This window comes from Falco rusticolus, chromosome 7 (assembly GCF_015220075.1).
Source record: "Falco rusticolus isolate bFalRus1 chromosome 7, bFalRus1.pri, whole genome shotgun sequence".
In the NCBI taxonomy this organism is placed as follows: Eukaryota; Metazoa; Chordata; class Aves; order Falconiformes; family Falconidae; genus Falco; species Falco rusticolus.
In genome coordinates, this window is record NC_051193.1 from 35,007,201 (window position 1) to 35,034,857 (window position 27,657).

Sequence of the window (27,657 nt, forward strand, 5' to 3'; positions counted from 1 at the left end):
GTTCTGAATGTAGGCAGGTGTACAAACCTAGTAAACTGTGCGAAGGGGGTGAGGACCTGCTCCACCATCAGATACTGCCCAGTGTCCGGTACAAGCACAGTCTTATCTCCAGGCTCGTCTAAAGTTATGTAAGCCTTTTTTTTTTTTTTTTTTTTTTTTTGCCTCTGGTCTGTTTTGCGAAAATTTATCTCGAGTGAATTTATGTTGAAGATAAGTCACATATTCAGTTCTGTAAATTTACACTGTGAAACACGATCCATAGGATCACTTATTCCAAAGAAAAATACTTTTTTTTTTTTTTTTTTTTTTTAAAGTCTGAAATGGGAGGGAAATGGGACTTGAGGTCTCATTTTTCCAAGAATCATTGTAGTGGTGAGCAAAGGCTGTAAGTTTTATGAGTCATTGCTTCAAGACAGTGGTGATCCAGTGCAGAGGTATCCCACTTCAAAACACATTTCCTGATGGAGGGTAACTGGATCAGCATTAAAGAGAGGATTTCCCCTAAATGCTGTCGGCGTTACAAGTAAAATTACGGAGTTTTTATGGTTCAAGAGCTAACCAGGCAAACAAGCCCTCTAGCCTTTTAAGGGAGCCAGAAATTGGGTAGAAAATGGATGCTGAGAGAGCTTCTGTGGAGCATTAATTTCCTTGTCTACCAAAACTGTGAAACTAGTGTGATTTCCCATAATTTCAATTTTTGGGGAAGTCAGTACATGCTCAGAGAGCCCTTCCAGTCGATGTTGTATTGTGTATGTAGGTGATGCAAGAAAACTACAAATCTGATTTCTCATGGGAGTGAGTGCCCATCCCTTGGGGAACAAAAATCATCACTGTGCCCCCCTGACCCCTTGGTCTGCTGCTTGGCAGGATCTGGGGACTTTGCATCTTGGATTGGGACAAAGCAGCAAAATCACCCCTTCTTCCACACTGAGACACATGAATTTCAGTCCCATCTCTGACCGTGACTGCTTTCCCATCACAATACACCTTGGTGGTTAAAGGTGCAGCAGCTGCAAGATATACTTGGTGAATTTAGCGCAAAAGAGCGTAAATTGTGAATTTCACACCCTGTAAGGCAGGTGTGGTTTTTTTTAAAGCCAGTTTTCTGCATGTGGTTGGTGCAGTGCCCTGTGAAGAAAGGAGGGTTTCATCCCAGCTCTGCTGTTCTTCTCTGGATGGGAGATAAATGGGCACAGCTGGGCTGGGGGAGCTGGGCAGTGGCTGGATGAGAAATGAGGGATTACACGAGGGAAAAAAGGCCAAGGGTTTGCCTTCAGCAGGAGACAGCACAGGCACGAGTAGGCTCTTGCAGGCAAATGGAAAAGAAGATGGTGTAGAGAGTAAAATGGCTTCACCCAACAGTTGGAAAAATTTCTCTTGGAGGTTGAAAGCCACCTTCCTGGTCATGTTTTTAAAATGCCTCCCATGAAATGCATGTATGTGTGCTCCTCTCACCAAAGGGCATTTCCCTCACTTGATAAAATTATAGACTCACAGAACGGTTTGGGTGGGAAGGGACCTTTACAGGCCCTCTAGCCCAACCGCCCTGCAATGAGCAGGGACATCTGCAACTCCACCAGGTCACTCAGAGCCCTGTCCAACCTGGCCTGGAATGTTTCCAGGGATGGGGCATCTACCACCTCTCTGGGTTGCAAATCCCCTACATTTGATGAGGCCCTTCTGCTAGGACATGGACATGGAGCTCAGCAATGTTAGGGATCAGCTGCAGCTGGTTCAGCGTGGGCTAGAGGAGATGTCAAAATACAAATGGTTCCTGCTCAAATCCAGCTGAAAAATAGTTTTGGACCAGTTTTTGGTGGGCGCTCTCCCCTCTGTATGGAGGACGCCACATACTGTCACAGATGGTTTCTGCTGGTGGCTGTCACCAGCAATGCTGGAGATGCTCAGTAAGGGGCCAGATAGCTGGGTTTTCACACACTTGCATAATAAATAGAAATAAAATGCTAAAAGGATCATTTACAGTAAATTCTAGTAGACGTTGCCAGTGCCATCTGTCTTGTGTGTACAGACAAGGAGTCTCTTTTAAAGCAAACACAGCCCTGGCCAACGCCATCAGTTGAAGAGTCAACACATCAGCCTTGTTCAGATGGTCACTTCTCCTGGTCCACCCACATTTCACTGACCCTTTTTCCTTCAAAGTGACCTTTGGCAGGAGCAGCCTGGCTTCAGCTGGAAAATGTGGCTGGAATAATTTACAAAGGATTTTGAGTGGGAATTTGGGGCCCTGGGGAGATGTTTTACCCCAGGTGAACAACTCTAGCAAATGGGCTCCTCCAGGTACAGTGGGACTTTGTAAAAAGCCCAAACCTGTATAAAAGACTTTAGTTTTTTGCACCACTTGGATACTTTTGGATTCTTCTCTTCCTGTTATAGCCAGAAAACAGGGGCTGAGGCTCTGGAGCAGTTCCTTGTCCCGGTTTCCAATTAACTGGAGCCCTACCATCTGCAAGCCCTTCCATCCTGGGATAGGCTCTGCTTTAGTTACAGTAACTAAACACCATGTTTGCCAAGCCCAGCTCTATTCAAAACACTCTTTAAGACCCTTTGTATGCTTATTAAGCAGCAGCAAACATTTTTTTCATCAGTAGTTTACTGAAAGATTGAAATGTGCAAAGTTGCTTCTCACTTTTTCTCTAATTCTGGGGTGGGAGGTAAAAACCACTGTCGCTCTTCTGCTGCTTTTCTGCTCTCTGCTTTTTAGCATAGCCAGCTTTATTTTTAATTTCCCCTGCAGCCCTCAGTTGGCTTCAGTAGGTTTGCAAAGTCTCGGGAGACAAGGGTACATCCAGCAGACGGCTGTTTGGGAGAAATTTGCAGCTTAGCAATGGGAAACGTGCTCGGCTGCAGGGGAGTGGGGATGCTCTGGCATCGCAGGGATGCCACTGCCTTTGCCATGTCCCACAGCCATGCGCTGTTTTGAAGCAGCTGCCGAAAACTTGCCCGTATCCTTTGTAATCTGACGATAGCGTCATGAACGACTGAGAGACTATAAAAAGTCGCTTTGATATCAGATGGTCAAGCTTTGGGTAGTCTCCAACAGATTGCTTTCAGGAGCTGAGCTTGGCCCGGAGCCCTTCTCTTGGCCTCTCTGAATGATTTCAGCTGAGAGGCTGTATCAGTTGCTAATGCACCATAAATAAACATCAGAGTATAAACCTTGCTAGCAAAATACCAGGGGAACTCCTCATTTTAGGCTATGCTGCATGTTGTCCCTTGCGCATGCCCCTGGTTGGCCCAGCAGATTTTTTCTCCATGAGGTAAGCTGGCAGTGATAAATGGGAACGCGTAGAGCTGTCTGGATTCATACTGTAGGTATTTATTGCTAGAAATGGTCAAAACGTTGTGCAGTGAAACTAACTCTTGGTTAGTGGTGCAGAGGCGGGCTTTAAGTATGACGATGTGTATGTAGTAATGATAAATCAGTGTTAAATTCAAGTTTAAATTAAGTGAGGCTTATATATAAAAATAAGTAAAAAATACCAATATTAGATCAATAAATAGCTATAAATATATAAATAAAAATAAAGCTTAAATTAAAGCTGTGCCAGATGAAGGTTTGGAATGGGAGACCTGCGATATGGCAGATGGTTAAATCCATAAGTGCCCAACCTTTGGATTCGGGAATGCTGGGGCTGGCAGGATCTATCCCTGGCTGTCACCTAAAGTCAAATCCATCAAATGCGACGGGCACCGCAGGGGTGGTGCACAGGCTGTTATTTAAAATAGCAGAAAAAATAAAGGGAAAAGCACAGGTTATTTAAAATAGCATCACGGGGAGGCTGTCACTGTGTCCTCCCCGGGAGGGGACAGTCCGTGTGCCAACCCCATGATGCTCACTGTGTCTATAAACAGGGAGGTGAACCCGGGGATGTGACCTGTCAGGGAAGCCGTGCTTCAGCAATTTTTTTAAAAAAAAAACCCAAGTTTTGGAATGTACTGTTTGTAATGGCAGCCATCCCCTGACAAATGTGGGAAAGCACTTTGGGTTCATCGGCTCACAGTGTGTCCCTGGATGGGGCGAGTGGGGACCAGAGCCTGGCTGCCAGGGTGATGTTTCCCTGCTTGTTTACAGTAAGAAAAGGTGCTGGTGCGGGCAGGTGTGAGTTGGAGCGGTCACATCTGCCATGGGGATGTGTCCCCTTTGGTCACAAGTTGGGGACCAAATTCCAGCTTTAATTATAATCCCGCGCCTGGGAGCGTACAGCAAACTCCCACTGCTGCCAGTGTGGTGGTGAGATATGAGCCCTGTAACTTTTCCTTGTTAGAATAATGAGTTATTGTCTCGTTCAGCATTCCTCTCGGTGGGAAAAGTACAGCCTGGCTGCAGCGCAACCAGCTCCCTGTCCTCTGTCTCCTGACCTCCCTTGCAGCTACAGCTGCAGGCTTCGACGTGCAGCCGGGATGGGTCTGGGGGCTGCTTTCCTTAGGGCATCCCAGCAGCAAAGCTTTGCACATCTCCCTGCAGCTGAGCATTTTCAGGCAGTACATGCGAAAAACCAGAGCTGAACGTGGACGACCAGCTGCAGAGGAGAGCTCTGAAACTCTTCCTTCCAGGCTCAAGCATGACCCATAATCTCTTTTCCAACCCAAGCTGTACTTCAGAGCTGTCCGACCGCCTTCCGTCATTGCAATAGGATGGCTTTGTGCCCAGGTGAATGCTTTTCCAGGTCAGTTCCCACATATCGACGGAGGACAGTTTAGATGGAGAGGGTCTTTTGCTCCTCTCTTGGTTTTTGCAGGGCCGGCGAGGGACTCCTGACTCCCCTCCAGTTCCTCTGTGGTTTCAGTGGTATGACGGATGGTGGGCTCCACGTTCCCAGAAAGGTCCTTCCCGCTTAGAAGCGACTGCAGCAGGCAGGAGCAAACTCAGAGTACAGCCTTAGTGGGAAACGGCCCTAAAATTCTCTTTTTCATTAGCTCCCCATACTCCAGTGGCTTAAAACACAAACATGCTGTGATGCTCTTCATTTTAAGTAACATGGTTTTAAAGTTTTTCAGGCTGGTTCTGGGCAGGGAAATAGGAGAGATTTGCTGTGAAAAGGAAACACTTCGGCCAAGATCTCTTTAAAAAGTGGGTGCCTTAAATACAGGCTCTAAAATTTCCAGTCTTGGGCGTAAATAAATGGTTTAACTCTTGGATTGCTCCTATGGAAGTGAGAGTACCTGGCCTGTTGCCTAGGTGCCTAAATAGGGGGTTACATGCTGATTAATACATATAATTTTTTATATTAATATTTACGGTAATGGGTGGGAATGGTACTAGGCTCTGTCGCAGGTTCTGGCAGTGCTTATATTTGCATTTGAGTGGCTGTGCCTGGGCAGTTCTGCATTTTACCCAAATGCTGTGTTACCTCTCCAGCCAAGGACCATGTTTGTTTCTGACAGGCTTGCAGGGAAAATGTGCTCAACTTGATTTTTAACCACTGCAAAGCAGGAGTATCAGCCGAGGGAGATACTGCTCATTGCTGGATATTGTTTCTAATGGGAAGATATTCTTTTTTCCCCTTTTTTTCCATCCTGCCTTTATAAAAGTGGTCCATTTTCTCCCCAGACATCAGGCATCCAGAAGAGCTCTCCCTTTTGAGGAAACCCAGAGATCCATCAAAGAAAAAAAAGAAGAAGTTGGATGATCAATGTGAAGATGACGCCTTCGAGCTGGAGGGTCCGCTGATCACACCAGGGTCGGGTGAGCTGGGGCTTGCTTTGCGAGGATGAGCTTGCAAGAAAGGGGTTGGCAGGAGGCAAGCAGATAATAAAATGGGGGGGAAAATAACATAGCGGTGTTGGTCTGACCTAACTCCTTAAGGTCTGTGCAAGGAACGGACCCCAGATAAATCCCACGGATCATGCAGGGCTGCAGCACTCAGTCACGGTCACACAGATGCATGCCTGAAGCTGTCACGCATATGGGGGAGCAGAAGAATGCCAGACTTCATAAAATAAAACAGAAACCAAGTGTGACCACTTTAACACTCAGATTGTGTTACTGAAAGGTTTTCTTACCCTATTAAGAAAGGAGTTAAATGGAAAATCTTTCCTAATGTCAAATTCCAGGTTTGTTTTAGGCAGTACCACTGCTCTACTCCTTATAGCCCAGCAAAACCCATTGCATTAGTGTTTGCTTATGTTAAGGGTGTAGCTATAGATCCTAATGCTAAAAAAACCCTTTTATTGCTGGGAGGGTAGTTTACCAGTCTGGCTTACAGAACCAGAGCAGCATTGGTAAGAGAATTACTAACGGAGTAACATCACTAATGGAGTAACATTGCTGATGGAGTAACATCTCTTGCCCCAGGCAGCAAAGTGATACAGGGAGGTGTTTGCAAGCAGAGGGTTTTTTTGGCTCTGCTCCGTGGCTGCTGGAGGTCTGGTGTTTGAAGGCAAATGGCAGGAGTTTAAACCATAAAGTCGGCCAAGTGGGAGCACTTTAGCCCAAATGGACTTGTGGAGAAAGCCGCAGTGATGCACACTGCTGGGCAGGCAAGACGTGTCTGGCTGCCAGAGCTCTTGGGTTTAAATCCAGCGATAAGAAGGAAGCAGGGTAGATTTAATTAAAAAAAACCCAAACTTGGAATTTCATAAAGTTGTATTAATTGGTCTTAAATTAAATGAAGTACAAGTGAAGGTCATGCAGTGTGGTTAGTGCCACTTGTGACTCTGAGCTTGCAAGGTTTTGGCTGCGCAGGGCACGGGCGAGGGCGATGATGCCCTCGAGCTGCCGTGCCAGAGTGATGTGCACATGGGCTCTGCAGGGAGCCATCAGCACGGGTTCGTAGCAAGGGAAAAATAATTCTTCTTTTGCTCCGGTCTTGCTCTTTCTCCTCTTAGTTACTTGAAAATATTTCTGGACTAGTCCTCTCCCACTCCTGACTCAGGCAGTTTTCGCTGCATCAGGCAAGGCTCAATTTTCATTTTCATTTGGCATTTTCATCTTGAAAGTCCATAATTAACCTTCCCAAAAGTCAGCATTCACAGAGGGCATCTCCATTAGAGTAATAGGAAATACTTGGCCTGCTTCAAGGGAAATATATGCAAAAGATAGCTTTTTATTTTAATTAATTATTGGTCTTTCAGTGAGTAGCTTTGAACTATCTTGCTGGTTTTGCTTTCCTTGTGAATGAAAGTACTTTTGCTGCAGGTTTTAATTACTGCAGCTACCTGCCATGTTTAGGTGCCATTAGTTAAAGGTCATGGTTTTAATCTGAATAAGCTTTTTGTAGTGTTGTTCCAACATCAGTTTGTGTGCCGAATACTTCTGGAAAGTGAGTTAATATTTCAGGATCTGCTTATTTCAGTGCATGAAGATGTGATGGGCATGTTTTGTCACCGAGCTCCCTGTACCTGGCAATGAAACCATTTAAATCACTGTAGGCAGAGCTGTCAATACACCCACAGTACATGTTGCCCAACACTTTCCATTAGAAGACCTGTATTCACTTGTTTATAAGTTTGCCAAACTTACAGCTATTTCACCTGGAACTTTCCATGACATTGCCTGCCCTCAGGCATATTCTTTAAGGGAAGCTTCTTCTGAGATGTTTCAGATGTTTGGAGAAGGTCATGAGGAGAACATCCGAGGGGAAGCTTTGCTCCTCTGGAGTAGACACCTGAACGGAGGAATGTGGGGAGATGTCCATGGGAAAATCTGCCTGATTTGGGGCAAGAAGTGGGGTTTTCTTCTGATGGCCCAGTTAATGCTCAGCCCTGTCTGCTTGAGCCACATGAAGGTGGAGGCTGGCACACTGCAAGGGCAGATGGGGAGGAAGCAAGAGCATCTCTCGGGATGCAGGTTACGGATGGTGCTGGTGCTGTATTGCTGGTTCTTGTTAGACTGCTCTGTTCTAGCATTACAGTGGTCTGTGGGGAGAGCACGTTTCTGCCACCTTTATAATCATAGTATTGTAGAATATCTCAGGTTGGAAGGGACCATAAGGATCACCAAGTTCAACTCCCAAAGTATAAGTACCTGGTGTAAGTACCTGGCAAGTTGCCTCTGGCCTTCTCCTTGCAAGTGTGAAGCTTGAAGGTGGATATCTCCATCCCTTGACCATTTCTGCTGCTTTTTTGCTCATGCCTGGTTTGCTGGGTTTGTCCTGAAGGCAGGTACACACAGTGCTTACTGGTCCCCCAGGTCATTAATACAAACCGGGATGCTGGCAAAACTAGCATGAGCATTAAAAGCATCCTGGTGGTTTTCTTGTTCAATGGTGACGGATGGTTTTCAGTTGTATTTTCCATTCTGTCAGGCAGTTTAGAATCATGTTTCTGTATTAAGTTTCCTAACCCAGATGTTGGCTGTCATTGACATGCCACTGATTCAAACCATTCTTACTGCTCCTTGAGATACCCATTGCAAAAACTGACAGTTTGGAGAGGTTTTTCTGTTGGTTTGGTCTTAGACTTTTCCAGATGTCTTAGCTCAGCGTTCTATCATGTCTTGCTCACTCAGAGAGGAGGGATCATTTCGAGTGAGGAGGTGGAGGGTGGCCCGAGGTGGTTCAGGGCAGCAGCATGAGGTGGCACAGAAGACCTTGCTTGTGGCATCTCAACCCTGCCACATGCCGCCTTTGACACCCTCAGTAGTGTTTTTGGAGGTAGAGTGGAAGAGCATCGATTTGCACATCTGAGTAGGCTTGTGATTTTAAAAGGACACACATCTTTCCCAAAAAGCCAGTTCATTAGTGGTCCTTCTAGCTAGGTACTGGTGTGCAGATTTATGCCCAGCAAGTGATGCTGATATCCACATGCAGTGGAATTACTGACATTAGGATACAATCGTGGAACCTCCCTTATTTTGAAAATCTGGATTTTATATTCTTAACTTAAAAACCAATACTCCTGTGAGATGAATAGGGACTATTTAGCTCTCAGCTATTTTGGAGGATGAGGTACCAAGCTGGATCCGCTTTCTTCTCTTCAAATTTGTAATTTTAAGAAGGTTTTTTTTTGGTCTGCTTTGAGTCTGTATGAACTGTAAAGCTTTAAAAGGCCTGGGAGTAATGTGGGCTTTGGGATCAGTTTTGCACCAAATCGCACCACTTGCTCAGCATATTAATACCAAATTTGTTTGGCCGTCTCAGCAAGCTTTTCCATCCATGAAATGCCGTGTTTCCGTGCCCAGCTGTTTCTTGTAACGTGAATAAAATAACGTGGAGTCACTTTGGTTGCTTTGCCTGCCGAGTCCACCAGCGCTGCTGCACACACTCAGTTTGGGTGGTTAAACCTTACCTGTGCTATTCTGCCCTCTTCTGAAAATGCCCATTTTCGGCTTCTGTCCTTTCCTTCTCTCCAAGTGACTTTCTCTCGCCTTCTCACTTCCCTCCTTTCTTTCCCTCTCTATAGGCACCGATATTCTTTACATCGGCCCCGTCAAAGGTGAGCTCCACCTCAGTAGGACTTTTGCGCTCTGCCTCTGGTCTCTTTGGCTGCGCCCTTAGTTTATTTTCCTGCTCCTCTAAAACTTTTGACTTCCAAAATCTTTAAGCAACAGGTAATACCGGTAAGTTGGGGGCTGTTCATGTCCCAGGTGCCACAGAAACACAGGGGGAAGGAGTTTCCTGGCGTGGGAGAGCTGCGCCTTTTCCCATGAATTTGGGCTAGGATGAGTTTTCCATTAGTTTTGCTCTCGGAGAAGAGCCGAGAGAGAGGGACAGCTTTTCATGGGAAAACAAGCAGCACAGCGTTTTCCCATTGTGGAAAAAAAAATGGTAAAAAAAGGGAAGTTTTTTCATCTGCTGGCTTCAGGTTTGTGCCTCTGAGTTGGCTTGGTTGGGAGCAGGCAGGGCTTGGCCCTGAGCTAACTCCGAGCTTCTATTCCTCTTACCGGTAGGAAACATATATTCAAGCCCAGGACTGTATAGCAAAACGATGACACCGACCTATGACGCTCACGACGGCAGTCCCCTGTCACCCACTTCAGCCTGGTTTGGTGACAGTGCCTTGTCGGAGGGCAACCCGGGCATCCTGGCCGTGAGCCAGCCCGTCACCTCCCCAGAGTCCTTAGCAAAAATGTACAAGCCACAGGCACTGCTCGATAAAGCCAAAATCAACCAAGGGTGAGTTAAGGATTTTGTCTTCTGCTCTTTTCTTCCTTTTTTGTTTGGGGTTTTTTTTTTTTCCCCCAATATGTGGTTTTAAGTTGCATTCTTGAAAGCATCACAACTGCACCAGAGTTTTTTGTGTGTGTTATCCCATGTTGATAATTTACAGGTGGCTGGATTCGTCCCGATCTCTTATGGAGCAGGAGGTGAAAGAAAATGAGGCTTTGCTGCTCCGGTTCAAGTACTACAGCTTTTTTGACCTGAATCCAAAGGTACAGAGCTGTTGGTTTTTTACTTGCATCTTGCAGGCAAAGGCATTGAGCGAATGATGCCTTTATCTCTAATGTGCTTTTGTGTTGGTAAATCCTCCACTGCTTTGAAAATTGGTCATGCAGGCATCAAACCCAGGTTTACGTGCTCCCATGTACCAGTTCGCTAATGCTTAGGTATCACTAGAGGGTTGCTTAGAGCCACTCTGCTTCGGTGGCAGAGGCTTTTCAGTCTCAGATTGAAGTGTTGTGTTGAAATGAAACACGTAGTGGTGCGTCTTGAACTGAGCTCATACATTTTACAACCAGTCTGTGTTTTTGCACTGTGCTGTAGTATGACGCGATCAGGATCAACCAGCTGTACGAGCAGTCCAAATGGGCTATTCTGCTGGAGGAGATTGAGTGCACGGAGGAAGAAATGATGATGTTTGCGGCGCTGCAGGTAGGAGGCAGACCAAGACACTTACAGTTTTGGTTAAACTTGATTTTGTAGCTTTGCAGACCTCTCTGTTGATGAATGTTGATTAACACAATAAGGGAAAACTGCTGTAACTGGTCTTTGTCTTTGGTGGGAGCTTGGATTTCCCATGCTGGTAGAGGTCAGATCATTTCCCATCTCCTGATACTCACTTGAGCTTATTAGGTAATTTAAATATTTGCTGCTGATTACTTGTCATGAAAAGGAACTTGACCTTCTTTTACCAAACATGTTTATGTCTATCTTAACTTTTAGTTTTGCCCTTCTTAAAAATCCCCAGTAAGTACACTAGGTTACTGAACTATGTGTTTCTGGCACGCTGCCCCCCAGACAGCTGGTGGTAGTCTGTGGGTTTCCCAAAACTATTTATTTATCTGTTTTGTGAAATACTTGGTGTGATTTGGCATAAATACTACACCTGCTATTGACATCTGTAAGATGGATGGCAGGCCATTTGCTACGTGTGGTCTGGCATGCCTTGTTGCTGTAGGAGGCAGAAATATCCCCGTGAAGAGGAGGGCTGTCTGCTCCTAGAGCCCTTCCTAGGAAAAATAAGAGTGAAAACAGAAATATGAAGACTCTCCAAGTAGTCCAGAGTGGGTTGGATGTGGTCCTTTGTGTGAGATTTTATGGATGTTTTGGTTTTCTTGGGGTAAAAGATGCAATGGATCCTCCCAAATTGAGAGGAGTGGCTGATAACACCAGAGGGTCGTGCTGCCATCCAGAGGGACTTCGGCAGGCTGGAGAAATGGGCCAACACGAACCTCGTGGAGTTCAACAAGGGGAACTGCAAAGTCCTGGCCCTGGAGAGGAACAACCCCAGCACCAGTATATTCTGGGGGCCTCCCAGCTGGGAAGCAGCTTGGCAGAAAAGGACCTGGGGTTGCTGGTGAACACCAAGTTGAACATCAGCCAGCAAGGTGCCCCTGGAGGAAAGAAGGTTGAATGGTATCCTGGGCTGCACTGGGCAAAGCATTACCAGCAGGTCGAGGGAGGGGATCCTTCCCCTCTGCTCAGCACTGGTGGGGCCACACCTGGAGTGCTGCATCCAGTTCTGGGCTCCTCAGTGCAAGGGAGACAGGGACACACTGGAGAAAGGCCAGGGGAGGGCCACAAGGATGATGAAGGTCCTGAAGCACCTTGCCTATGTGGAAAGGCTGAGGGAGCTGGGACTGTTCAGCTTGGAGAAGACAGGGTTCAGGGGGATGTTACTAATGTATGTAAATGCCTGGTGGGAGGCTGGAAAGGAGCTGCAGCCAGGCTGTTCTCAGTGGTGCCCAGTGCCAGGACCAGAGGCAATGGGCACAAACTGAAACACAGGAGGTTCCCTCTGAACATCAGGAAACATTTTTTTACTGTGAGGGTGACCGAGCACTGGCATAGGTTGCCCAGAGAGGTTGTGGAGTCTCCATCCTTGGAGATACCCAAGGCAACTGGACGCTGTCCTGGACAACAGCTTTAGGTGACCCTGCTTGCACAGAGGGTAGGACCAGATGACTTGCAGAGGTCCCTTCCAACCTCAGCCAGTATGTGATGCTGTGAAAAGAGTTGCTCTGCCCCGTGAGGTCCAGAGCAGTCCTTCAGGGTTCGTACCACTGACTCCTTGGACTGAAAACAGCCAAGCTGGTCATTCCTGTCTCAACTGCGTGTAGGTCTCAGTGCTCGCTAACCTCTGCTCCCGCAGAGGATACGGCTCTGTTTTTCCACTCTCTGCTTCCCAAGCGTGGTGGCTGTGTTGTGATGAGCCCACAGCAGCCAGCAGATCACTGGAGCATCCTGGTGAAGTGCTGTGCTTTGCATTTCAGTACCACATCAATAAGCTGTCCATCATGTCCTCGGAAAACCACCTGAACAACAGCGACAAGGAGGTGGATGAGGTGGATGCTGCACTCTCGGATCTGGAAATTACTTTGGAAGGTGGCAAAACATCGACAATCCTGGTAAGGGCTGCAAGCGTGTAGTGGCAGGGCAGCTTGCACGTCCCCTCCCCACCTCACACAAGGCAGGAATAATCATCCCAAGCTGGGAGTTTTCCCAGGCATCCAACCTTTTTTATTTCCTTCCTCTCCCCTTGTTTCTGTTTCTGCTCTCACAGCATGAGGAAGTTCCACAACCCAGTGAAGCAACACAAAACATAGACCCCAATAATATTTTCTTTAAAATAGTATTTTTTAAAAATACCAAAAGGTAGTTTGGGTGGGAGGGAACCCCGGGCAGTGTCCAGCATGGGGCCAGCACCAAGCTGGAGCTCTGCTCTGAGCCCAGAACAGCATAAAACCTCTTTGAGCACATGGACGTATTGAACCGCAGGCTTCATTTAAGCTGTAAGACTGCCTTCTGTTTTTGGGGGGTTTGCAGTTAATTTAGCAGGGATTGCTCAGCCAGTCCTACATACCCAGCTCTGCGTTGTTGCAGAGGTCAAGTGCAATATTGCTTTTTTTCCTGCTGAGACCATAACACCAAATGGTGCTGGAGAAGTCCTGGAGGAGCCAGGATCTTACTGAACTCACCCTCCCCCCCGGCACCAAGCCACCTTCCTGGTGAGATAATGGGAACCTAAATTAAAATTAATTTTGACTCTGTTCTCGCTACTGACTTTCCAAAACATGGAGTTCTTCATGCTGAGGTTTCTCTTCCACTGTTTTTAATTCATGGCAAACTTTTACAGCACCTAAACAGCTGCTGTGATTTTCAGAAATAACTTATGCTTATGGAACCCTATTTTTATTAGACTGGATTTTAGCCTGGAGTGGGCTATGACTGAATTTCAGAGGATTTCAGGGGTTTTTTTCTGATATGCTGTTTTAACACTGGTTTTCCATCTTTAAAAATGTAAAGTCCAAGAACTAAGCTGCAGAAAAACCACAAGGTCCAGTCAGACTTGGCACAGCACAGCTTTTCCAGGCATTTTTCACATTTATACCATCTCTGAGTTTCATTTTAAGTTCTTTCAAACCCTAAAATCCCTGAAATTTTCCAGTCTTGCACTTCATGTAATTTTTTTAGGCGTTTATGAAGGGTCTTTTTGAAGTTAACATCCATACTTAGCCTGCTTTACTAGCATTAATAACGGCAGAAGTTTACAGTATTAACCAGGCGCCACAGGGAGAGCAGCACTGCTTTGGTGCGACAGAAACGATGACAAGCTTTTATCACCAAGGGATCTTTTATAATATCTTTGCAAAACCAGATTTGAAACACAGTACTAAGGAACAGTCCCTGCCAGATAGGAGTGAAGACAACAATGATTCATCAAAAAAACTCCATCCTTTTCCATAGGGGTTGCTAACACTAGCCATTTCCAGATGCATTCGAGTAATTGAATATGGATAATGGGCAATTACTGGATTGTTTGTTTAGATTCTGCATTTTTTTCCCCGTGGTATCTATAAACAGCATTGCTCATTGCAGACAGAAAGTAAACTGTCTTGCTACTGGAAGCTATTGAAGCAGTTTTTGCTTTTTCTGTCCTTCAAAAACCCTTCAATTCGAGCTCGCGGGTATTGCGAGTACCACCCTGTATATCTTCCTCATGCAGAGCATGAAGATAAACTCAATGTGAAAAACGCTGGGGGAGAAAAACCTTTCTAGACCGTCAGAAAGCCCTTCCCCAGTCCTGCAGGGAGGTGCAGAGCAGCATCTTTTCCTTTTGTTTGGAACATAACCTAATAACTAAGGGAGGAGAAAAATCCCTGTGTGAACACGAGCCGGTGTGACCGCCGGTGACCTCACGGGTGGGAATTGGCTCCGGCGGCAGCAGCAATTCCTGAAAGAAAAATAAAACCCTGTCCTCTGGTTTCCTAACAGCACTTCTGTGCCATAGATTTTTTTTCTTTGCTTGCTTCTCCCCTGAAGTGGATGAGGCTTTCTCAGAAGCATTTGCGTGACCCCTGAGCCCCAGTGTTGGCCGGTGAAGCTGCCACCAGCTTCCTGCCCCGTGCAGCATCGCTCCCCTCCTGGCCCCACCACCGGGCTCCGCTTGCTCGGGCTGGCGGGTCAACGGGATAATCTTTACTTTTCAGGGTGACATCACTTCCATCCCAGAGCTTGCCGACTACATTAAAGTCTTCAAGTAAGTGCTGATGAGAAGAGGTGCTTGTGAAACTGGTAATGTCTGTGAATAATTAATAGTCCTACCGCGTAATATCCTTTTTTTTTTTTTTTAATCCCCTGGCCTTAAGATCTTGCTGCGCACCTCTATGTTACCTTGTGTGAAAAGCCACCCAGCAGCAGCTGCGTAATACCACAGCTCAGCATCTGTGCTCTTTTACTATTAAAACATTTTCCTTCTTTATCCTGTAGCACAGTCACTAAGAATTTCACACTGTTCGAAATATTTGATACTGAAGTTGATTGGTTCTTAGATATAAAACCCAGGATGTTTTCCCACCATTGCTGCCCTAGCAGGTACGCATCCCTCCAGGAGAGCTTGCTGCATCCCGTAGCCAGCAGCATGTGCTGGGATATTTCTCTGACATGGTTAATGCTCAGGAGATAATCAAGCCATCCTAAAATTAGGACTGAAACTTAGAAACCTCGCTCAAATACTTCTGCTGGTTTGCAAGAGGCCAGATGAATTCTAAGCAGCCGGGATCCCAGTCTAACTGCCCTCTCCTTGCCAAAAGGAGCAGGTTAAGCTGACTCCGCTCCTCTTCCAGCTCACTCAGGATTTAGGTGTTTTTTTAATTTTGCTTGGACTTGGACAGTGTATGTGGAAACTGGGAACAGCAGCGTCTGGACTTTGAGTAACAGTTTGGCAGCCACAACGGTCTTTTGCAATTTATTGCCTGCTGCGGCAAGGGTTACGGTGAAAGTTCTGGAAACTGGAAATAATGAGATTTCACAGCATAGCTATAGGATATAGAAGAAAAGCTGTAGGCAGAGAAATAGCTCTGGAACAAGCCTTTATTTTATTGTTTGGTTCTGGAGCCAGAACCTAGCACTTCTGTTCTGAAAAACTCTCCCTCTCTGAAGGCTAATTAATAAGGTCTCCGTGTGGGTCTGGGCTTGCGGTCTGTCTTAACTGGGGCAGAGTTTCAGGGCTGCAGCTTGTGCCCTGCATCTGAGTGGGTATTTTTTCCCCCCTTGAACAAGCAAACAAACAAAAGACTTGCTCTTTCCTTTGATGTGCTTATTTGGCAGGACTTGGGGAGCTAATGGCTTGCAAATTGGAGCACCAGTTGGTGGGGCAGGAGATGGAGCAGCAAGAAGCTGCTGGTTCCTCACCTGGCGCAAGCCCCAAACCCTGGGGTTGGGATTTGAGGCCGTTCTGCCACGGCAGAGAAGCACAGAATTGCCATTTGTTCCTAAAATGGAGGGCCAGGAGGTATTTTAGTGCCAGAAGCCCAGTGTAAATGGCGCAGTTAGTATCTGGCTCAGCTTTGGACGTGCCTCTTGTCACACTTCGGTTGGGGAGGAGCTGCAATATATGTCCCAAGTATGCCGTATATGTAAGTCCTATATATATGTCCCTATAAGTGCTTGGTTTTGCTGTAGAGACTTGGGATGTTTCTCTCTCCCCTGCCAGCCAGGTTACCGCCTGTGCCAGCCAAAGTGCTGCACAGCACTTTGCAGTTTAAAGGAGCCCTCAAAAAAGCTCAGGACAGTAAAGATGTAGTAAAGCATCTTTAGTGAAGGATGGGGAAACCTGCATGTGTAGGATGACTTCGCTGTAGGTTGGTGACTTCTGTTGTGGGAGGCAGCTTTCAAAGGAGATTGTGGTTGTAAAGGTTGCACAGGGCACAACTGTGTGTGTCAGGGCTTTAGGAAGAGGAAAATCAGGAAAGGCAGGAGGAGGAGGCAGCAGATGTCCCAGCCTCAGATGCCCTTCAGGTGTGGGAACAGCGAGGTTCAGGCAGATGCTGTTTCTCCCCCACCTCCCGTTTCCTCCAGACCCATGCACCCAGAGCAGCCCCCAGCATGCTTTTGCTTGAAAGTGAAAGTGCAGAGTCTCCCAGACCAGCAACTGGGGCCATCACGTATTTGATTTCTATAGATGAGGGTTCAGCAGCTGTTTCTGGGATGGAGACGTGAGAAATGCATTGCAGTGAGAGGCTGCACAGCCTTCAAATAAGGTTTAGAAATTAGGGGGGATAAAGAAATTCGGAAACATGCAGCTCTACAAAGGTCCTGGGCTTGTGGTGGGCTAAGCGGGCTCAGGGTACCACCATGCCAGGTGGTCGCTTTGCTTTGCTGCGGGCTTGCAGGGCCGTCAGCTCTCCGCAGAGTCAAGCAAAATCCATGTTTTCCATAGAAAAGAACTGAACCTTTTCTGATGTGAAATGGAGTATTTAAGAAGAAAACAACAAGTGTATTCATGCATGTGCTTGACTGACAAGTCTTTTAGAAGTACCGCTTCCTTTCAGAGCTTGAGCAAAGTGGTTCCAGTTTAATGTGGCGAGCAAAGAGGCATATTTTGCAGCGGTTGATGGGCATGTGTATTTTTGTAATACAGTTCTCCAGCTCCTCCCACCTTGTCCCAAATTAGTGGGACCTCCATGGGACTGAAGAGTCCAGACTTGCAATTGTAGCTCAATTTCTTGACCCAACGTTGTAGCGAAGGGATGGTGAGTGGTGGCTGAGGTCCCAGGCAAGGACTATCCCAGGGGCAAGCAAAATCCAAGCTGCTGACACCAGATTTTCAAGGGTGAAACAAGTTTCCCGGTGCAGCAGCTTGGTTTAGGAGCTTAAACCAAATGTCATGTCCCTCAACCTGTCTGGCAGGCCCAAGAAGCTGACATTGAAAGGCTACAAGCCATATTGGTGCACCTTCAAAGATACCTCTATCTCCTGCTATAAAAGCAAAGAGGAATCCAACGGGACTCCTGCACACCAGATGAACCTGAGAGGTAAGTTAAGCGGAAGCCCTGTTGCATTTTATTCCAGTAGCAGGCTGCTTCTCTCGCATCTTGTTCTCCCACTACTTTTATCTTGGCGTGCTATCCTAGGGTTGGGTAAATAAGTTTAAAGGAGCAAGGATGAGGGGGTTTGATAGCATGGGATATACTTAGCCTTCTAGAAAGTGAGTATGGGATATGTGTGACCCCCAGGGGAAGTGCCACCAGCTCCCCAATAGTGTGGGGAGACAACTTGCCCTTCTGCTTTTTGTTGTGGCTGTCCAAAAGAACTGAACTAACTCCCTCAGCAGAGAATAAATTTGAGCTGGAGAGAACAGACCATTCTGTTCCTCCGCTGCTGTTAAATTTTTTTCCTCCTTTCCCCGGTGCTGGTTGTGAGCAGCCTCACTGAAGTGCTCCCTGTGAGCCTTGCACTGCTACGGTCGGTGGCTTTTCAGATGTCAAGTTAAACATTCCTGTTCCGGCAGCCACCAAACTGCAGAGAGCTCATTTTTTGCCCTGTGGAGGCAGGAGCAGATGTGATGCCAAGCGACCTCGAGCTGCAGTCAGAGCGAAGCCCGGCCCGCAGGACCTTTTTGGGAACTTTTGAAATATCTGCTGTGACAGCACGTTTAAAAATTCTTGGAGGCGGCATTGAAGCAGCGCCCCGGCTAACTTGGCTGTTCTGTTCATCACTCCCCAGTGTTTATACAACCACTTGTAGTTCTCTGCAGTTCTCTTAGTTCAACACCTAAAGTGGGATGCTCACACCTCGCCACTGATTGCAGCAGCTACGCACTCAGCCATAATAATGTGTAGGGGTTTCAGCACCTGTCTAGCCACCTTTTCCTACCCCTTCATGAAAATTTCAGGGACACAGGGTGTTTGCCAGCCATCAGGTCCATTCACGAGGCCACGCAGGAACTATGAGATGAATTCTGCGAGCACGTGTTAGCTTTGGCTTCATCGCTTTCAGATCAGGTCTTGCTTTTCCCCCCCTTTTTTCCTGTCTCTTGGAAAAAGAGACATCTGACACGGTTGTTCTCCCTGCTGTGTAGAGTGTTCATGCCATCAGAGATGTGGTGTGAAACTTTTGCAGCCCTGAGATGCCATCGGAGACCCTTTAGTTGGAGAGCGTTGCTTTTTCTTCTCTTCATTTTTTTTTTTTTTTTTTTGGTTTTTACCTCTTTTTTAAAGCATAGTTGTTCACAGCCTTGTTAAGCACTGGTTTTTACCTCTTTTTTAAAGCATAGTTGTTCACAGCCTTGTTAAGCACTGGCTCCCTCATTGCAGGCTGTGAAGTTACCCCTGATGTGAACATCTCTGGTCAGAAGTTTAACATCAAACTTCTGATTCCGGTGGCGGAGGGAATGAATGAAATCTGGCTTCGCTGCGATAACGTAAGTTTATTGGACTGGCCGTCTCTTTGCCCTTTGCCCACCATCAGCTCATGCTCGGATGTGCCGTGTAGCTGGTGTCGAGTAAAAAAAATGAGCAGATGCACTCACATGCGTCTCATCTCAACGTTCAGCATTGCATGTGAGCACATGTGCAAATTTGGAGGAGAAAACCAGCCCCTGCTTTTCCTTGGCTTTGTCCCATGGTCGTAGCCTACACGTTGGCTGGGATTCTGCCCATCTTTGTGTGTGCTCGAGTCTCCTGAGGATGGAAGGGAAATAAAGACTCCCTGGAGTTTTACTGGGGGGAGTAGATGGTAGTCCCACCGCTCTAATGGGCACGGGTCTGTGTTTTGGGGGGCAGGAGACGCAGTATGCCAGCTGGATGGCCGCCTGCCGCCTGGCCTCGAAGGGCAAGACGATGGCAGACAGCTCCTACGGCATGGAGGTGCAGAACATCCTCTCCTTCCTGAAAATGCAGCATTTGAACCCAGACCCGCAGGTGATCCCAGAACAAATCAACACTGACATTAATCCCGAGTGTCTGGTTTCTCCTCGCTACCTGAAGAAGTACAAGAACAAGCAGGTATGTGCTGGCCCACTCTCCCGGAGCGGTGTTGGTGTTGGTGTGGACCAGGCTGACCATACACCCCTTTCGGTGGTAGCCAGACTTTAACACTACATGTTTTGGATGTCGTCACTTAATTGAATGCACACGGTTACTAAAATGAGATGCCGACTGAAATACGTGGTTTCGATCCAGCACCTGGGGATGACACCCACGATCTTCATTATGCCACATGTTATGCGACGGTGCACGTACACAGCCTCGGCAGCGGGGAACCGTTTATTTTAAATGCATTTAAATTTTAGTTACGTTTATTTGAAATACATTTTGGGAATGTTTTTTCCCCCTGCTGATACCGAGTGATGGTGCAGCAAAGTATGGGTCAGCTGCCCCCATACCTCCCTGCACAGACGTAGCAGCAATGAGATGGAATCAGTCCCCGGTGCTGGGACTAAAACCCATTCCCTTGCACAGAGTCCGTGCAGAAATCCTCAGGATGAGCGGAGTTGCAGTTCCTTGCAGTGCTTTATCCAGACTTGGCTGTAATGCGGTTTGCATATTTCCCTCTTTGCTTTTCCACTACTTCCAAATGCCAGTCCTTGAAACATTGCTTCATTTTGAGTTGCTGTGACTTGTGCTTGAACTCCACACTACATTCGATCCGTGCATGACAGGGCTGAACTGTTCTGCGCTGGAAATGAATGCATGACTTTCTGAAAGACATTATATGTCAGGACAGCAGCAAAAATAAGTAAGGCATTGCTCTGTGGCCTTTTGGTGACTTAATCGTTCAGCTGTAGCTTCACAGCCTGGCTGGCTGTGGCTAGATACGATTTCTCCAAACCCAGAAGAAGGCTGCAAGTCAGAGAAGCAGGAAAAATATAACTTTTTATTGGCACAGCATGATGATTTCCTGGCAGTGGAGTTATATTTTATATAGCCCTTATTGTTCTTCTGAATAAGCCTTTATATCCACTTGGATGGAGGAAACGCTGCATAAATACACCATTTTAACATATATAATACCTTCTAGGCTTGAACTCAGTAAAATGGAGGCACCTGGAAAAATATTAGCTTGCAGAACTTGCTTATCGTGCAGGTATCCTCCTTATAAAAATAACCTCCGTCAAAGTGCAGGGACAGGCACGAGCCCGAGCCCCACTCCAAGCCATGATGCAAACGTCGTGTCCCCTGTAGACATCGGCTAAACAGCGGATTTAGGCTTTTCCTTTATGGCCAGAGCCAGAGCTTGCAGCAGCGGAGGATGTTTGCCGGCCGCACAAGTGCTGGCACAGCTGGGAGGGACGGAGGGATGGAGGCTGCGGGAATGTAAGGAATTCAGCCATGAGGGTCCCTTGGCGCCCCAGCACGGGGGAAGGAGGAGGAGGAGGAGGAAGAGGTCATGCAGCCTACAAATGGTGCCAAAATGGGCCTTGCCAGAGGATTTATAGAGGCGTTTGGTCCTATAGCAGCCCCCGATCTACCTGGGTGATGTTTGTCTCCACGTGCCCTTGCAGCAGCATAGGGTTGGCAGGTTGGGTTTGGGGAGCACCAAAAAAAACCTACCCAACACAAAGTAAGAATATTCACAGCTCTCCAGTGCATTGCTGGGGTTCAGCGGCAGAGCAGCATCCAGCCGGTTTGCAAGGACAGATGCGTCCCCAGGAAGCCCAGCTGATGCTGTGCTCCAGCCACTTGTAACCCCAAGCAGCATCCTCATCATTTCTCTGTATATCTCAGATAAAAGGAACTATTGAGCTAAACAGCCCATAGCGAGCTGCTGAGCTTCGCATTGAGCTTCCTCTGCAAGTAAGCGGGCTTGAGTTTGTGCAGAGGCATGGGGAGGAGCGTGAGGATGTGAATTCTCCCCTGAGCTGGCAGCTTCACCCTCCCCTTCATCCACCAGCAGGACTAAAACCATCTCAGGACCAAAACCATGTCTACACAGTGCCAGCCAGCCAGGACCGCGCCGGTGCTCAGGCAGGGCTGGCACGAGCGATGCATCTCTGCTCGCGTGTCCCCTCTCCATCCTGACATTCACTTTGGCTGCTTCTCCGCCTAAGAAATTGTGCATGTGGTTTTTTGCTTGAACTTTGGTTTGCAGTTAATTTACACTTTTTCTTTGCTTTATTGCCATATTTCTGATTGCTTTTTTTTCTTTCTGCCTCCTTTTCTTTTTTTTTTTTTTCGCCTTGCCATCTACAGCCAGGCTATGTAAGAGACTTGGTAAGTGACGGCAACAATAAAATTAAGATAAATTTAAGATAAAAATTAAAATAGTCTAGAACCCCTTTGGTTTGGAGAGCAGTAATGAAAAGACTAACAAAATCTATGCCCTTCCTGAGAAACTTGGGCCCTGTTTGGTTTTTATAATGGTCCCCCAGTGATTTATGCTGCAAAACTGGAAACCCTACACCAGAAATCTGCCCGGCCGTTCGCTCACAACCTGCATCTTAAACTAACCGAGCCTGAGCAGCTCTGCTTCCAGACAGCTCAGATCCATATATCTGGAGAGACGAACAAAAGCAGCACCACGTTTATCACCCGTGGTTGCAGGCTTTGAGCGGTCCTAGCTAAAATAAGATCTCAGGGTAGAAATTACCGATTATCTGTGCTGTTTGTAACCGTGCTGGCTCCCAAATGCCTCCCAAGTCATTACCCATTTGCGTGATAGTCGAGATGCCACTGATGAACCCCCTTGCCTAAAGCTGGTGTGTCTCGCCGCCCGCAGATCACAGCGCGCATCCTGGAAGCCCACCAGAACGTCGCTCAAATGAGTCTCATCGAGGCCAAGATGCGGTTTATTCAAGCCTGGCAGTCGCTGCCGGAGTTCGGCATCACGCATTTCATTGCAAGGTCTGTGGGTCTGCTGGGCAGAACAGGAGGAATGTCATGGATAAATACGTGGAGTACGTTAACTGTGCGGCGCATCCTTAGCTGTGGAACTTGAACTGAAATTAAAAGCATTAATTGCATTGACTTACAAAGCTGATTTTATGAGTTAACTCAGCTGCTGATTTTAACACATGTAGCTGTGTATTGCAGGTGTGCATTTATTAATCCCTCACCGTGTCACAGGTTCCAGGGGGGCAAGAAGGAGGAGCTGATCGGCATCGCCTACAACCGGCTGATACGGATGGACGCAAGCACAGGTGATGCCGTCAAAACCTGGCGGTTCAGCAACATGAAGCAGTGGAATGTGAACTGGGAGATTAAAATGGTGAGCCACTGGTTTACACCTCGGATGCTTCCCTCACTCCTGTGACATGAGACAGGCGCTCTCTCAGGGTTTTTTAAGTTGACTTTGAAAGTCGACCTTTAAAAAGTCAGGTTTTCACACCGCTGTTTTCTAAAGCGTGTCCCATTTGGCTGTGTTAATGTAATATATTTTCTCCGCCCTGCTCTTCCACCCTCCTTAGAGATCTAGTGGAGCTTGTCCTAACTGCTGGTGGAGCTGAGTATGACCCTTAAAAAGAAGAAAAAAAACCCTTGAATCTTTAAGCCAGTTACACACTTAATGCGTAACGATTTTCTCCGGTCTGTGAACACCCACTCAAAGGCAGCTAAATAAAATCAAACTTCAGAACTGATGCCCAAGCTTGATCCTAACCAGTGACATAAATGTACTGGGCCTTACCCATACTAAAATGCCTTTTATTTGCAGTACAGCTCAGACTTTCATGTCAGTAATGAAAAGCAACAGTAGACACTTCGCTAGGCTCCGAGATGGGCTTTTACCCGATCATTATATTTGGATGCACAAACTTTTTGTGCTCCTTTTCCGCAGAACACCTAATTAAAATTGCCAGGGATACATGGGGCTGTTCTCCTGCGGTTTGTGGCTCATTAAGAGTTGCTGGAGAAATTATTCAGCTTCCTCTCTGCCTCGGAGTCTTTGTTTCGACCCGGTTGTAAGCCCCGATATCCCAATTATTCAGCTCAGACGCGCTGCTGGGATTCCCCTTCCCTCCCACAGAGCTGTCAGTGATGGGGGCACAAAAAAATAGAGGGCATCAATAAAAGGTCAGTCTATCCAGTCACTCCAAAATGAGCTCTCCCAGCCCCCATAAAACATTTCTGTGGCCAAAATTCAACTTACAAGACCAGCATACACTCACAGGGAAAACTGGAAAGAAATCCCAGCCCTTGACAGGTCTGCACCCAGTCTCTGTTTCTCTTGAAGCAAAGGTGTCATCACATGCTCACTGCCAAGAGGTGCAAACACACTGGCTGATTATCTCTTGAGTCACAGGAGATTAAAAGGTATAATGATAATTTAAATAAATAAATAAAATAATAGAAAATTAAATAAAATTCATTTTAGGAGCCATAAAAGGTATTTCTGTATCTGAACACGTGAACAATAATCATTGCGTCATAGAATTACAGAATGTCTCAAGTTGGAAGGGAACCATGATGATCATCAAGGCCAAGTCATCATGGACATGGTGGATTTTGCTTAGGCAATGGAAGAGGCGTCTGGGTTAACAAAAGAAGCAGCAGGCAGAAGGGGAGCATGCGCGTCAGTGTAACTCCTTTGGGAAGGCACCGACAAGGCTGACCCCCATCTTTCTGCCTTCTAGGTGACGGTGGAGTTTGCAGACGATGTTCGGGTATCCTTCATTTGCACGGAGGTGGATTGCAAAGTGGTTCACGAGTTCATCGGCGGCTACATCTTCTTGTCGACACGAGCAAAAGATCAGAATGAAAGTTTAGATGAAGAGATGTTCTACAAACTGACCAGTGGTTGGGTCTGAGTCCCATGTACTGTCCACCAAGAGGAAACCCCATGGCCATATTAATATTTAACTTTAAAAAGCTGTTCTTTGAAATATGCTGCTTAATAAAGCTTGAAATGTATCTTTCTTTTTTTTTTTTTTATCATGAAAATTTTTGCATTACCAGACCAGTTAATCTGTGTGCACTAATGAGCACTTCTGTTAATTTGCTATAACAAGACCGTATCTGGGCCGGGTGATCGTGCTGCTGGCCTTTAGATACAGAATCTGATGGGCAGATCAGGATAAGATTTGACTGACTTAAAACCAGCCAATTTTCTAAGAGAACTCTAAGCCATCTTCTCGTAAAGCCATCCAGGGCTTAACCTATATGAAGTCTATTTATCATGTTTAATGCATGAGTGTTTTCTTTCTTTTTTTTGTGTTTTTTATCCTGTACATTTGACCTGTTTTGAAGTCGTCCTACCCGTAAGTAGATTTGCCATCTCTCCTTTCACACTACATGCACCAGGACTGCTAGAGGTGCCTGACATGACTTTGAAGATAGTTCCGTGTGGCCTTGAAGATGATCTTCTGTTAGTCTGTTACATCTTGGGTTTATTTGTTAACTTGCCTTTTGATAATCATTTATATTGCCTTTTTTTTAATTTTATTTTATTTTTACACCATATTGTATTATGACACTTTTAGTATTCACCAGCATAGTCACTGTTCTGCCTATGATATGCAAACTTTTTCATTACAATATGAAGTAAAGGTCTATGAAGTATAGGTTTTGTGTAACTAATGTAAAAAACACAAATTTTATAAAATTGTACAGTTTTTTTAACTAGCCTCACAAGCCAGCTGGAATATTGCATAGATCTGGTGTATCAGCATTAACTGTAGTATGCCTGTAAGGAGTATGGGGAATAACCAAGAAACAAAACAAAAAAAGCCCCAAACCCCCCAATTTCAGTCCATAAATTTTTATCTAAGTTAAATGGGATTTCAGAGCTGCGCCACAGCACCCTCGATAATGGATACCTGGGGCCAGGACCTCCCCGTTCGTTAAGACAGCACTGCGTTAACGCTGACGAGGAGGGATCTCCTGCCCTATCTAACACCAAGGAATAACCAGTGTTGTGTTCCTGTAGTCTGTGGTTTCAAGACTATGTACAAATACATTTTATTTTAAATAAAAGTCAAATCTTTTATTTAATATTCAGCTGCCGCTCCTGGTTTTTGTGGTTCAACTGTGATTCAGCAGGGCCATAAGCAAGTCCTATAGGATACAACCACCCCGTGTCAGCCCTGCGCTCCCTCCCACTGCCTTATCTCGAGCTTGCCGAAACAAAATGCCACCAAAAAGCAAAGCAAAGTACAAGGACTGAGGGGGGAGAGTCCAAGGCAGCAGCGCTGGCCCCACTCCCTGGCCAGGCAGGCAGTGGTGAGGCAGCCCAGGGATGCAGGGAAGGATGCTGCCTGGGGTACGTGCGGTCAGTACCCTGCATCACCTAATTTGAAGGCTGCTGATGGAGCGAGCACCGGGCTGTAAAACAGCCTCAGCACACTAGGCTCAATTACATTGGCAAGAGGAAAACGGATCTAATGGCAAGTCAGGCTTAAAACGCTGTATTTCCACCTCTTAGTTGGCAGTGAAAAGAAACTGGGTTGGCTGCCAGCCTGTCTGGAGGGCAGTGCTGCGGTGGGAGATGCTGACGGCGGCCCCACAGCTGCTACAGCACTGGTGAGGGCCCTCAACCCACGGAGCAGGGGCTTGGCAAGCGGCAGAGATGCTGCTGGGGGGGGAAGAGGGATGCTGCCCGGGCAGAGAAGCCAGTGAGGGATTCACCACCACGAGGGCTTGGTGCCTGAAAACACGCCGAGAGACAGGCCAGGGATGCTGCTTTGACCACATTTGGTCCAGTTCCCAGCTTCAGGTCATCCCATCCATCACAGCACAGCTGCAGCGGGGCTGGAGGGAGGTGAGGAAGGACAGGAAAGGGGTGCCAGCGCTGGGTGAGGATGGCTGCTCGCCTGCGCCTCTGGGTCTGGGGGAGACAGAGAGGGACAGGCAACAGCAATGCCTGCAGCATCTTCCCCAGGTGCAAGCTGAATTTGCTGCTCTGCAGATGGGTGCTTGGAGGAAATCATGCATTGCCCCATCGCTGCTGTATTTCTGTAGCAATCCTCTGATTTTTTGCGCCATGGGCTCTTGGATGGGTTGCACCCTTGCTCCATAAAAGCAATGGGAAGGGGTGGCCCAATGGTGCTGGGCCAGTCCTCCCACTCCTTGGTCCCATGGCAAGTGGGACTACAGCCAGGGCAGCGGTGTGCTCAGGATGTGCCAGGGATGCTCCCAACCCTGCCCCAAGCCCTCGGGCTTGTTCTTGTGGGTGCTGGCAGCTCCCAGCTGCCCGGCAAGCCCAGGCAGCCCCGAGAGGCACGCGAAGGGAGGAGTGGCATGCACGCTCCTGGCAGGCAGCACCGGGATTCTGGTTGGATGCAGGAGCGGGTGAGGCACAGCAATAAAAATGTGCCTGGCCTGGAACAGCACCGAAGCCGGGCGTGTGATGGGGATGGCTTGCTGAAAAATATTTACCTCCTGGTTTACAGCCTGAGGTTATGCAGGATGGGGAGGCGTAATGCGGAAAGGAACGGTGAAGGGAGAAGATGTGTGTGTCCCCTGGTCCATCCATCGCCAGCCACCTCCGCAGGGCTCCGCGATGCTGAAGTGGGCCCCAACTTTGCAGCTGGGGGAGGTGATAAGGCAGGAAACGCTGAGCAGAAAAGCAGAGGAGGTCAGGGAAGGGGCATGGGAAGGCAGAGGCTGCTTTCAACCGCAGACCTTCCCCACGCGGCTCCCCCGAGGATGGGAGCTGGGAGAAGCTGGGTGGGAAGCGGGCAGCAGTGCGGGTGCTTGCAGGAGGCTGGGGAGCAGCCAGGGGGTCACAGCGGGCTTTGAGGTGACCCAAAGGAGGCTATTGGGGTTACTAGGATGTCTTTTCTTTCTCTTTGGATGAAAAGATGCACGTGAAAATGAGCTGTGGGAGTGGAGGCGGGTGGGGGGGAAACTAAAAAACATATCTGTGGTTTACCTAAAGTCTGGAGAAACACCAGATAAAATACAGCACAGATGAGAACTGCTGCACGCTGAGGACAGACACGAGGGTGAGGAGGGAGCACGTCACAAGATGGCTTGGGGAGGGAGGCAGTGAGAGATGGAGCCCATGGGATGATCCACCCCAGGGACACACACCAGTGACAGCAAGCTGGCAAGAGGACAAGGAGGACCATAGCTGGTTGCTCTGCTGCTCCTCTGGTCAT

General features: G+C 47.3%; 1 protein-coding gene across 4 annotated transcripts in view; it reads left to right on the forward strand.

Moving 5' to 3' along the window:
- Positions 1-25,551, forward strand: part of FERMT2 (fermitin family member 2) — a 52,018-nt gene extending 26,467 nt beyond the window's left edge. Inside the window, exons 3-16 of one of the 4 annotated variants that reach the window (XM_037394389.1) lie at positions 5,573-5,707; positions 9,364-9,396; positions 9,851-10,076; positions 10,231-10,333; positions 10,665-10,772; positions 12,614-12,748; positions 14,831-14,880; positions 17,532-17,656; positions 18,938-19,044; positions 19,406-19,627; positions 21,815-21,835; positions 22,341-22,465; positions 22,688-22,829; positions 24,193-25,551. In XM_037394389.1, the coding sequence (XP_037250286.1) occupies positions 5,573-5,707; positions 9,364-9,396; positions 9,851-10,076; positions 10,231-10,333; positions 10,665-10,772; positions 12,614-12,748; positions 14,831-14,880; positions 17,532-17,656; positions 18,938-19,044; positions 19,406-19,627; positions 21,815-21,835; positions 22,341-22,465; positions 22,688-22,829; positions 24,193-24,366 (1,706 nt within the window). In that variant the 3' untranslated portion in view covers positions 24,367-25,551. The remainder of the gene's footprint in view (positions 1-5,572; positions 5,708-9,363; positions 9,397-9,850; positions 10,077-10,230; positions 10,334-10,664; positions 10,773-12,613; positions 12,749-14,830; positions 14,881-17,531; positions 17,657-18,937; positions 19,045-19,405; positions 19,628-21,814; positions 21,836-22,340; positions 22,466-22,687; positions 22,830-24,192) is intronic. The other 3 variants (XM_037394390.1, XM_037394391.1, XM_037394392.1) reach the window with 3 other exon arrangements.
- The last annotated feature ends 2,106 nt before the right edge of the window (positions 25,552-27,657 follow it).